This window comes from Ranitomeya variabilis, chromosome 6, assembly GCF_051348905.1.
Source record: "Ranitomeya variabilis isolate aRanVar5 chromosome 6, aRanVar5.hap1, whole genome shotgun sequence".
Taxonomy (NCBI): Eukaryota; Metazoa; Chordata; class Amphibia; order Anura; family Dendrobatidae; genus Ranitomeya; species Ranitomeya variabilis.
Genome location: NC_135237.1, coordinates 65583658 through 65596714, shown reverse-complemented (window position 1 = coordinate 65596714; position 13057 = coordinate 65583658). Strand labels below are relative to the sequence as shown.

Here is a 13057-nt window from a genome sequence, read left to right as displayed (position 1 = left end):
CAGTAAGTATCCCCTGGTCTTAAAGGCACACGACCAGTATTCCCTGGTCTTAGGGGCACACTGGTCTTAAAGGAACACGACCAGTATTCCCTGCTCTTAAAGGCACATGACCAATCCGAAACTGGTCATAAATGAGGAGCCCTCTGCCGCTGATCCCAGTTTATCCCAGTGTAACTAGTTCCCTCAGTCTAAACTCCCTCGTAGAGCTTTTGCCATCCAGTCCGGATATGCGATTCACTGGATAGAAGCCTCTACGTGGGACGCTATGCCTGGTCTGATTTTTAAGGGCGACAGGCACTTTAAAGGGCGCCGGTCTCCCCACACCATCAACAGACGGGCACATGAAGGTCGCTTCCAGGTATCCTTTTTCTGCATCCAGGTCTAACGCCAGACAACCTGTCTTGTCCACCCGGAGACCTGAACTCTGTGGATGTACAGAGGCACCCTTTTTCGGGCGTCTGAGCACCCCCCTCTGCATCACCACTATTTAACAGAAGATGCAAGAAGGCGAATGTTCCCTCTCCACTTCCCTGTTAAGAGGATGGTGGATCGAGGCTCCTAATTTTTAACTCTGCAATGACCTGCTGGAAGCAGCGGCGCATTCTGCCACTCGGCAGATTAACCGGGTACAATCTCCTGTGGTTTACCTACCAGTATCCCTGCCCGATATGTCCTCAATTAAAAATGCCACGATCTGTCAAATAGCAAATCTGGTTTGTTCCGTTTTGCGGCTACGGGTCCAGCCCTCTACCCTCCCTAGCCGCCGCATGGATTGCTAGAGCAACGGTCTCCTGCCTGGAGACCTTAACTACCTTGATTCACACCAGTACCCCTTTCCTGAAGACAGTTCAGCTGATCAATCAAATTTTTGAGCGGGAGACTAACCAAGGATCGTACGTTCCTACAGCCCCGACCAACAGTGAAAGGGTTGTCCAGGACAGTCTAGATCTAAGGGATCTTGGTTCCTAAAAAGGGACGAGAAGTAGGACCGATCCCGGACCTCAAACTTCTAACAACTTTTTCACAAGGTTCTTCTTCTTCGAATGGAGTTCCTCCGCTCAGCCATTACTTCAACAAAAAAAGGTGCAGTCTCTGGCATCCATCGACATTCGGGATGCCTAACCTCTTCAAAAATCCCTTTGCTTTTCCATTCGTGAACAGCATTTAAGTCACGACCTTGTCCTTCGGCCTTGCTACCGCACCCAGAGTGTTCGCAAGGGTCATGGCGGCTGTCATCTTGCACCTAGAGGCGTGGCCGTCCTGCCCTGTTTGGCCGACTGTTTACCAGCCCTTGCAGGACTACGCTGAGTCGTCTATATCACTTGTGATACCCTCTCACCTGGGCTGGTGGCTAGACTTAGACAACTTCTCATTTCCAGCCCAGCAGATATCCTTTTTGAGGATGATCCGGTATTCTTCCAGAAGGGTGGTAAATTTCCCTCCAGACAAGGTCATGGTTTTTCAACAGGGAGCTCGCGCTCTTGCTCACTCATCCCCTCATTTCATTCGATTTGCTGGGAGGTTTCTAAAAAAAAAAACAAACAAAAAAAAAACCGGAGACGACAATGGAAGCAGTTTCCTTCGCTCCGTTAGTTTTTCAGCAAGTCAAGCAGCCTTTCAGACGATAGTCTCTGAGCTCCTTCTTCATCCAGGGTTTTTTCTCCCGGTTCCATGGTTCCTAGTAACTTCCAATGCCAGTCCTCTTCTCCCGATCATTGCTCTGGAGATCTCAAAGGTAGTCCTATAGTAGGTCCACTACCTTATGGCGGGTCAACCCAGCCGATTTCAATTGGACAGCGCCACGGCTGTGTCATACGTCAATCATCTAGCAAGTACCCACGTTCAAGCACCATGGCCAAGGTACCTCACATGGGCCGAGATCTATCACTCGGTGATCTTGGCAGTACATGTCCCAGGAGTAGAACTCTGGGCTGCGAACATATTTAGCTGTCAGGGTTTCACCTCAAGTGAGTGGGAACTTCACCTGGAAGTCTTCCATCAGACCCACCTTCACTGGAGCTCTACAGTTGTAGTTCGGATGGCGTCCTGACTGATCGCCTGTGTACTCGAGTTTGTTGTTCGGCCTCGAGATCCAAGAGCCATCGCACTGCATTCTCTGGTTATTCCGTGGTACCAGTTTCCACTTCCGAGAGTTTTTCAGAAGCAGAAAGGGCCCCAGTGATCCTCGGAAATCCGCACTGACCACGTCAGTTCCCTTGCGGAGCTGATAGCTTTCTGTCTTTCTGCAACAAAACTGCAAGTAGGGACCACCTCGCAGGATGTTTTCACATGTAGTTCTTCCCTATTGCATACCGTTAGATCATTGGGATCTATTCTATTAGGGAAGGTCGCCCCCCTTTTTTCTCGGCGATATCCTCATCTTGACGAGTCTTCGGTGCTAACGGGTCTTTTCAGACCTTTTTCCCTTATTTCCTTCAAGGCAAGGTTGTCCTCAGGCCTTCCCCGTCCCTAGTTACCAAGGTGGTATTGTATCACTACTGTCATGAGGGCATAGTTCTTCCCTCATCTCTTTTGGCACCAGTCCACAAAATGGAATGAGTTCCCCATATTCCGAACGAAGCGAGTGCTTTGAGTAGGTATGCCTTGAGGACGGCGTCCTTCCCAAGGTTGGACACTGTATCTTGGGTTTCCTAACGGTAAGAGGAAGGCTTCCTGACGTTTACAGGAAGGGTTTGGCCGTCTTCATCGGCCATTTAGCCTGGTGTATTCCTTTCTCCATCCAGGAGTCCTTCCGTGTTAGATGACAGCCTATCTCCCTGTCTATCGTGGGTTCTAGGCACCAGGCGTCGACAAGACACGCCTGCAAGCTTCCGGATTCGTCCAGTCTGCATGCATTCTTCAAGCATTATAATTCCCAGACTTCCACAGATGTGGCTCTGGGCAGGCGGACTCTGCAGGCCGCGGTGGCGCACTTGTAAGTAGCAGTTACACAGGGCCTGATCTGACGTTGTCCCCACCCAGGGACTGCTTTGGTACGTCCCACGGTCTGTGTCCCCCAATGAGGCGTAGGAGAAAGAGGGATTTTTGTGTACTCACCGTAAAATCCTTTTCTCCGAGCCAATCATTGGAGGACACAGCTCCCACCCTGGTATTAGCTTATGCTTGGTTTTTTTTTATAATCCGATATGCTATACTCTCATATATAATATGACATGCTGTAAGCTAATATGTTGTTACTGATCTCCTACTGCTTTTTACACCGAACTGGTTAGCTGAGGGCCAGCAGGAGGGTGTATACTGCAGGGGAGGAGCTAACTTTCTTTGTATCACTTAGTGTCCTCCTAGTGGCAAGCAGCATAACACCCACGGTCTGTGTCCCCCAATGATTGGCTCGGAGAAAAGGATTTTACGGTGAGTACACAAAAATCCCTCTATATATAATAGGTGCTTCTCGCAGAATTAGAATGTCATCAAAAAGGTTAATTTATTTCATTTCTTCAATACAAAAAGTGAAACTCATATATAGAGTCATTACAAACAGAGTGATCTATTTCACGTGTTTATTTCTGTTAATGTTGATGATTATGGCTTACAGCCAATGAAAACCCAAAAGTCATTATCTCAGTAAATTAGAATAATTAACAAAAAACACCTGCAAAGGCTTCCTAAGCTTTTAAAAAGGTCCCTTGGTCTGTTTCAGTAGCTCCACAATCATGGGGAAGACTGCTGACTTGACAGATGTCCAGAAGGCCGTCACTGACACACTCCACAAGGAGGGTAAGCCACAAAACAGAAATAAACACTTGAAATAGATCACTCTGTTTGTAGTGACTCTATATATTATATAAGATTCACTTTTTGTATTGAAGAACCAAAATCAATTAACTTTTTGATGATATTCTAATTTTGTGAGAAGCACCTGTATATATTTTGCCTAAACTATAAAGGAAATGTGTAATCTTTAAGTTTAGGCCTTTTGGAGATCATTTTACCTTCAACTTGCTTAACTGTTCACAATAGTAGTAATTTTGACCTGGGGTGCCCAAACTTTTACATGCCACTGTACTTATAGAATTGAGACACTTGTCACATAATGGGTGTAACCTGAAAAAAATTACATGCTAAAGGTCTAAAGGGAACCTGTCCACAGAAAATACACTATCATCCTGCAGATATGGGGTTAACCTGCAGATTAATAGCATTATTAATCTGTCCGGGGCATGTACTTAGCGGAACCCTGCAGGGGCATGGTTACAGCGGCCGCTCTGCATATTCATCCGTGACTGAACCTACACTGGTCCTGCCCCATGACTGAAGCCAGAACGCTGCCGAGAGGAATAAAGTTAATTTTCTCCCTGCAGCAGTCTGCTATGTGTCGGTGCCGGGTTGGTGAGTAACACTATTAACCTGCAGATTAACCTCATATATATAGTTTAATAGCGTTTGTTTTCTGGTGACAGGTTCCCTTTATATCTGCTGCAGATCTGCAAGGGAAAATAAGCAACATGTGCATGAGACTTCAGGAATCTCAAGCACTTTGCGGATACTAGGAAATACTTCAGGTTTTGTGACAAATCTATTCAGAAGAAAACATGACAAAGAAAGCTACAGAACCTCAACTGGCAAAGAGCCTTAGGCCTATCCCGGAGCCCACATCAAAGGGAGGGAGTCCAACATCGGCGCACTATTACGCCCGACGTCGGAAAGGGGTTAAATAAAAAATAACCTAGACATGTTAGGTGTCTATGAACTCGTAATGAAATGGAGAATCATAGTGGCAGGTCAGTTTTAGAATTTAGTAAACATGTAAAAAAAAAAAGTTGCAGAATTGCCCTTTTTTATGTAATTTCACATCGCTTGGAATTTTTTTCCAGTTTTCCAGTGCATTACATGGTAAAATCAATGGTGTCATTCAAAAGTACAATTCGTCCCACAAAAAACAAGCCCTCACATGGCCATATTGACAGAAAAATAAAAAAGTTATGGTTCTAGGAAGAAGGGGAGCCAAAAGGAAAACTAAAATTCCCAGGGTGGTGAAGGGGTAGAGTTAGACCTAATGGCCGACACTCCGCCCAACTGTGGCGGCCAATGGCGACACAATTGTGAAATAAAATGCTGGGGCCATTGGCCCGCCATAGGTTGGTGGCTTTTCCGCCACTTGGCCAACTGCACCTAACCCCCATATATTATTGCTGACCAATGACACATCTGGCCATACATTGTCCCCACAGTGGCTACTGCAAGAGTTATGTAGAATTTCATCTAATCATTCACATTAATAGACCGGCCAAGATCACTACACTGTGTTCCAAATTATTATGCAAATAATATTTCCTCATATTTTCTCTAAATTACCTATCTGAATTGCAGTCATTGTTATTTTCCAGTCATCTACTATTCTAGTATAATTGCAATGTTTTGGAACAAACTGCCTATGAAAACAGTATCTTTTTTAAAAAAATAAACACTCAAAATGCATGTTCCAAATTATTATGCACAGCAGAGTTTTCAACCTTTTTTATTTTATTTTGAACAAAAAAATGGTCAATTGTGAAGTTATAAGCATTATCAGCTTATTACAAAATGAAATCAAACAGTTTTCAAGTGAAAACTTTATTCTAGGTGATGTTACATTTGCACGTAGGACCCCTTGTTCGAAAGAAGCTTCTGAACTCTCTCGTCCATTGAATTTGTCAGTTTTTGGATGGTTTCTGCTTCAATTGTTTTGCATGTGGACAGAATACCCTCCCAGAGCTGTTGCTTAGATGTGAACTGCCTCCCGCCATCATAGACACTCCTTTTGATGATGCTCCAGAGGTTCTCAATGGGGTTGAGGTCAGGGGACGATGGTGGCCACACCATAAGTTTGTCCTCTTTTATGCCCATAGCAGCCAGAGATGCAGATGTGTTTTTTGCAGCATGAGACGGTGCATTATCATGCATGAAAATGATCTTACTGCGGAAAGCACGGTTCTTCCTCTTGAACCATGGCAGGAAGTGTTGTTTTAGAAACTCCACATAGATTATGGAGTTCATCTTTACCCCTTCAGGGATCATAAAGGGGCCGACAATCTCTCTCCCCATGATTTCAGCCCAAAACATTACTCCACCTCCTCCTTGTTGGGGCCTTAGCCGTGTTTTCATGGGGTGTCCATCAACCAGCCATCCTCCACTCCATCCATCTGGACCATCGAGCGTTGCACGGCATTCATCGGTGAACAAAACAGTTTGGAAGTCAGTCTTCATGTATCGTTTGGCCCACTGGAGCTGTTTCTGCTTGTGTGCAGTGGATAGAGGTGGTCGACAGGATGGCTTACGCACAGCTGCAAACCTCTGAAGGACCCTGCATCTTGTTGTTCTGGGGACGTTGGAGGCACCAGCAGCTTCAAAAACTTGTCTGCTGCTATGAAAAGGCATTTTTGCAGCTGATCTTTTAACCTTACGCAATTGCCTGTTGGAAAGAGTCCTCAATCTTTCCTTATCAGCACGCACACGTGTGTGCTGGGAATCAGCTACATACTTCTTGATGTGCGATGATCACGATGAAGTGTCTTGGCAATGTTGATTGTAGTCATGCCTTGACCTAAATACTCCACAATTTGTTGCTTCTCAGCAGCCGACACATCCTTTTTCTTTCCCATTTTGGCAAAAAATGTAGGCTGCTTAATAATGTGGAACAGCCTTCTTAAGTAGTCTTGCCTTTATTTGGACACACCTGCCAAACTAATGTGCACAGGTATCTGCAATTGCTTTCAGTGATATAAAGAGCCCTGACACACATCACCATCAATGAGTTTAAATGACAAACAAAAAAACTCTAACCTTATCACTCCTAAACTCTCTGTGCATAATAATTTGGAACACAGTGTAGTATGGGAGCCACACGTGAAGACCAGCTCCTTGTTTTGGCTCATAGATGCATTCTCCGATCCAGAGACTCCTCGTTCTTCTTCCGTAATACATTAATGTACGGAGGAGGATATCTTCATAAGAGAAACTCCCTATAAATAAGTGAAAACCACTGCTCTGCTTTCTGCCCCTTCCCTGGTGGTTGTACTATGTGACTGTGACAGTAAGATGTTTTTCCCAGCAGTAGTTGGCCAGAGACAATCTTCAATGATGCCTTTCACATTAGAAGAGTTGGTGGTGCTGTCCCGCTGCCTTCGTGATGCTTGCTTAGGAATCATCAAGCTGGCGTACCCCGAGACAAAGCCAGAGATGCGAGAAGAATACATGGCAGCTTTTCGAAGTGTTGGTGTCACTACCAATGTGGAGATGCAGCAACGTATCCAAACTGAGCAGAAACGATGGATTCAGCTGTTCAAGGTACGTAAGATAAAGAAGGTATTCTTAGTGTAAACTATTAATCCACAGAGCATTGTGGTTGTGACGCCTTAAAGACAGTGCTGATCCCTGGAAGCCAAGAATTGTGCACTCTCTCCTAAGATTTCTTACAACCTGCTCCATACTTTGTACATTCTTTTAATGTTCTGCTATGTCGCACATAATGTCACATTTGATGCAACACAAACTTATTTTATGACAAGGCAAAGTGCTTTTCTTTTTACTTTTGCAGCTCAGGATTTCCGTCTTCTGTTTGGCAGCTTTCTCGCTATCCACAGCAAAAGGAGGAAAGCTGTCAATTAGCAGCAGTGCGTGGGGAAAGCCTACATATCATGAATACATTGGAATTCTCCTTTACACTTTTGGGCCATGTGCAGCAAGGATTAAATTATGAATTTGACCAAATGACACCATAATAATAACGAACAGACATACTGTCCAAGTCTGTAACTATTGCATCCTCCTTTTCAGCTGAAATGTTCAGGCACCGCACCATTAATAATGCTTGGAGGTTTATTCTGGTGATCGTCACCGCAAATCCCACTACGGGAATAAAAAGAACAAGAAAGAGTCCGCACTCCAAATTGCTAATTTCAAGTTTTATTAATCCATGCCTGACAAATGGCCAACATGGCAAGAGTCAGAAATCTGCTGCACTCCAGCTGTTGAAAAAGTTCAGCTCACAAAATGCTCTAAGAGCCTTCGATATAAGAGTATGCTGAGAGTTGTAGTTACATGACAGGTTGGGTGCCTTAGGATGCTGACCCCTGATGGCAACATTTAACCCTTCACTGGGCTTAACGATGTTGTGTGGTTTCAGAAGAGACATCTGCAGTAACAGCAGACTGCCAAGTCGTGACTGTGTGCGATGCGTACACTGTCACGATTCCCCTGTATTCCCATGTGGGTGAGCGGTCACATGCTGACTAGTCTTACCTGCCTTCTCTCGATAGATGAGAATTGAGAGAAACACAGGAGTCTCGGGAAATAAAGGAGGATCGTGACAGTGTGTGAGTATCACACTGTCGCAATTCAGCAGTCTGCTGTCACTTCAAGTGCAGACTTTTCTTCTGAGACTGGATAACCCTTCTCAAAGCTATACACATCTTTAACGAGCATTTTTCATATGCTTACAATATGTAATGTTAAGCTACTTTTTAAGTAGTCTAATTTAAACATTTTATATTGCTGCTGCAGAGTGTCTATAAGCCATTCTTTCCAAACGTTTTGCAAAAATGTTATAAATCCTTTAGGCCACTTGCTTCAGGCTCTGACAGCTCTTTCTCTTCTAGCTGATAGCACATATCTTTAAAGTTTGGATAGGAGAGAGAGCTTGTACAGTCTCTGGGAGGGCAGAGAAAACAGATTGTTGAAAAAGTGGAAACCACTTGAAAAGGAAATATATTAGCATAGGAGCTGTACGTATATATGAGCTCTTGAAGGCAGCAACACCCTGGATGTGCACAGACCTAACATCCAGCCTATATTACTGGCAGAGACACTCTCAGAAGAGAATAATCTGACCATCAGATCAGGCTGTAAAATGTACTAGAGAGTCTGAAAATGAGTGAGGGTGAAGGGATGAAGATTGTAGGAGACTTGGTGAACTTTTACTATCTAAAGGTAAACATTAACCTACAGAAATACAAGTTTTCCATGTAGAAGATACCCAAATCTTTTAATGCGTCTCTCTCCAGCATAGCACAATGGCGCTGCAGAGGAAGTAGTCAGGGGTGCAGAGTTTCGCCACACTTTACAACCAAATGCTAGGTGGTCCACTAGCAGGATACCTAACAAAAGGGCATTGTATAGCGCAGACAATCAGTTAAAAGAAACTTTTATATGTTGTAAATCATTTTTACCAGTGAATCTATTATCCTGGACTATATAAGCCATTTCACCCCATTAACAACTGAAGTCAGAGGTGTGAACAGAGCGTTAAATATATTCATGCTGAAAGTTCCTTCCCGAGATGAGATATTAGAATTCTTTTTTTTTTTTGTGTGGACCCACAAGTGTTGTTCACATGGCAGTCTGTGTGATGGCACCGCGCACAGTGACGTCTGCAGTGGTTGCTGCACATCCATGGTCCATGGCTTGGATCCTGAGTGCTGAAAGACGGACAGATCGATTGATTATTTGCTGTAATTTTTGATGAGTAAGATGCACTAATGTCTTAAAATTCAGCTTAATTAGTATCTCATCAGGATTTGTATAATGTTGATGTTAATGGACCAGATGGAGGGCGAATCCCTTATCTGGTGACACGAAAATCAATCTTCCTTCTCTCTTTAACGCTGTCGCTCCCTACAAAGTTTTAAGTAGAGTCCAGAAAGGGATCTGGTGTAGAAAAGTGACACTCGATGTGTCCTAAGAAAACAGATCAAGTCGGCTAAAAAAAAAAATCCCCGCTCATTAAAGACACAGAAGCAGGAGGAATGCATTTTCCAAATTGAATGGTAGATTTACTGTCCGTTTAGTACCGGCGACCTCTCGCTCAGTAATGTTCGGCTTGAGTCATCAGCTGTCCCTCCAGGTCTTTTATCACTGCTTTTGTCAAGCTATCTATTTAATTGAAAGAAGTTAATTGAATGAAAATGATCAACTAAGCTTGTATTAATATTGCTAATGGAACTTTCTTCTTGGCCATGTTTGGAGGAAGATGTCAACGCTAGACTTTAAGAAGGACCCATTAATGCGTGCACTTAACCTGATGGGCTAATTAAGCAATGCTTATTCATTCTACAAGCCTACAATAGCCCCCGTCCTGCCCATTCGGGCTGATTTTACAACACATTTCACTTACAAGCAGAGGCCCGACGAACATTAACTGAATTGAGCCTAAATGATAATGTTTTCATAAGGAGGAATTCAGCGTTAATGTGCCATAATAGGCCGAGGTTTTCCAGCTACCGGGACGCTTGAGTTCCACATAAAGGTTTTAAATAGAACCAAAAAAATGTGCTGATGTTCTAGTTGGAGAAAAGCCCAAGCTGGCAGATTTGGGAGAGCGTGGACGTTTTCTATCATTGCTCCTCTCCGGTATACCAGAAGACCCCATTCAGATCAGGCATGTTTTCAGTGACCTGATTTATTTATTTTTTTTAATTTATGCATCATTACATCATAATCTGCTTGAAAAATAGGAGCTAAAAGGAGGTGATGGAGGTATCTATCTGTTACCCTCTTAGGGGGTTGAAGCATTTCAAAGTGGCACCACATATTTTATATTAAAGGGAACATGTCATCAGGATTTTATAAACCAAATTAATGACGCTGCAATGCTGAATGAATCCTTACCTTGCTTGTAGAAATCCTTTTTGACGTTTTAGAGAAACCCTTTGTTGAAATCTTACACAAATGAGCCATAAGTGCAGCGGGGTGGGACAATGCACTTGCCTCTCCTTATTCCCCGCCTGCTGCCTTCATTGCTTTCGACGGCACATGCTCAGATTGATAGCCCTGCTCTCACAGCGTTGATAGGAGGCTGTTGCACATGCATGGCCACAGATAGTGCTGGTGCTTGTGCAATATCTCGGTAAGGAACGCAGTCAGACAGGCAGCGGGCGGGGAATAAGGAACGAGGCAAGTTCATAGTCCCACCCCACTGCACTTGCAGCTCTCATTTGTATACGATTTTAACCATGAATTTCTCTAAAACTGCATCAAGGATCTGTACAGGAAAGGTAGGGATTTATTCAGCATTACAGTTCCTTTCCATACATGTCATTAGTTTCAGGTATAAAATCCTGAGGACGGGTTACCTTTAAAGAAGTTATCACATGAAGACAATCCTTTTCTAAGCTTAAAAGAAATCTGTCAGTAGGTTTTTGCCACCTATTCTGAGAACAGCATAATGTAGAGGCTGAGTCCCTACTTCCAGTAATGTGTCACTTACTGGGCTTCTTGCTGTAGTTTTTATAAAATTACTGTTTTAACAGCAGGAGATTATCGCTCGAGGACTAGTAAACCTGCTGCCATGTAGTCCTCCATATTCATGAGCTCTGTATAACCCCGCCCCCACCCCTGATTGGCAGTTTTCTGTGCACACTGTACATGGGCTTAATGCTGTCAATCACTGCTGTGGGCGGGGTTATTCAGGGCTCAGTATTCAGACAACTGGTAGATCTGCAGCTTCTAAAACAGTGACTTTTATCAAAATGATAGCAGTCATCTCAGTAAGTGACACATCCATGGAATTGGGGTCTCTGCCCCTATATCATGCGGTTCTCAGATGGGGTAGGAAAAATCTGCTGACACATTCCCTTTAAGTAAAAGTAAGAGATTTCTATCTTCATCGTGAGCAGGAAAATATTGTTTGTTGCGCGTGTCACACATATGTAGATGTAATTTCTAAACTTTTTTATTTTCTGCAGGTTATTACCAACTTAGTAAAGATGTTAAAGTCTCGGGACACCAGAAGAAACTTTTGTCCGCTCAACCATTGGTTGTCTGAGCAAGAGAATATTAAAGCTGATAAAGTAAGTTTCTATATTATGTATTTTTCAGACTATAAGACCCACCTAGGTTATAGAAGAGGAAATTATGAAAAAAAATTGAAGCAAAAAAAATGGTCAGTTCTGTACTGTAATATCCCCTATCCTCGTATATATATGGTCCCCCCCATTTTGATACACATGGCCCCTCATTCCTATCCTGGTATGCACGACCCCATCCCGTTCCTGGTATGATTGGCCCATCCTTATTCTGGTATAATTGGCCCCATCCCGGTCCTGGTATGATTGGCCCCATCAGGAAAGATTAAAAACATACAAACCATTACACTCGCCTACACGGCGCTCCCTCGCACTGACAGGTCTCACCCTGTGTGTGTACATAAAGAGAGACCTGTCAGTTAAAAATGTCGGGGACCAAGTCAGACTCAGACTAGACACATATTCCCTGGCCGGCTGTCGGGAAACCTGAATCTGATGACTTGTTTAATTGTATCACTCCCCTTGTAATATATACAGATGACTCTTTTTTTCAGCCGTTAGAGGTAACCCCACAGACCACTGTTATTAGACTTTTGGTTATGCAAGACTAGTAAAATAAAACTCATATTCACCATTTTTCTCCCAAATTAATTAGTTGCTTTGCTGGGTTGAAATCCCCCAATACAAGGGCCTAGACAAAGCTTACACCCCGTGTTATCCTAGTGTAAAGCTATGAGGGGGTGAAGCTAAGCACAGTGGTCCGTGAGAGGGCCATGACCATACCTTTGGGCCATACACTAGGCAGAACTTACTATATCAGGTTTGTCTGGCGTGTTTCGCAAATTAAGAAAATAGAAAACATTCCTAACAAGACACCTTAACAGGAAATAAATAGTAATAAATGGTAATAGTACTTGACATTTAAATGTTGCATTTTTGTATATATCTGTAATATGTCATCTCAACATCAAGAACTCAAACCTGCCACAGAGCGTATGTGTTATCGCTTCTCGGCTCTATAATTTGTGTAATGTGTGCATATACCATGATGAGGGTCCGATCTAGTCTTTAATTATGGGTTCTTTTGTTTGCTAGGTAACACAACTTTATGTACCTTCTGCAAGACACGTATGGAGGTACCGGAGGATGGGAAGGATAGGACCTCTGCAATCTACGCTAGATGGTATTTACACAGACTCTTCCTGGCAGATGTCCTATGTCCTGGGTCTGTAGGCCAATGGTGGATGGCCAATGTCCTAATCCAACAAACATCACTGAAAAAAAGCCATACTGACCCATACTGGTCACAATACCAG

The 13057-nt window shown here is 43.6% G+C and overlaps 1 protein-coding gene across 4 annotated transcripts in view; it reads left to right on the top strand.

Moving 5' to 3' along the window:
- UBE3C (ubiquitin protein ligase E3C) overlaps positions 1-13057 on the top strand; it is a 119332-nt gene that overhangs the window by 53201 nt on the left and 53074 nt on the right. For 3 of the 4 annotated variants that reach the window (XM_077268575.1, XM_077268577.1, XM_077268576.1), the window contains exons 14-16: positions 7052-7287; positions 11682-11786; positions 12837-12924. In XM_077268575.1, the coding sequence (XP_077124690.1) occupies positions 7052-7287; positions 11682-11786; positions 12837-12924 (429 nt within the window). The remainder of the gene's footprint in view (positions 1-7051; positions 7288-11681; positions 11787-12836; positions 12925-13057) is intronic. The other variant, XM_077268578.1, reaches the window with a different exon arrangement.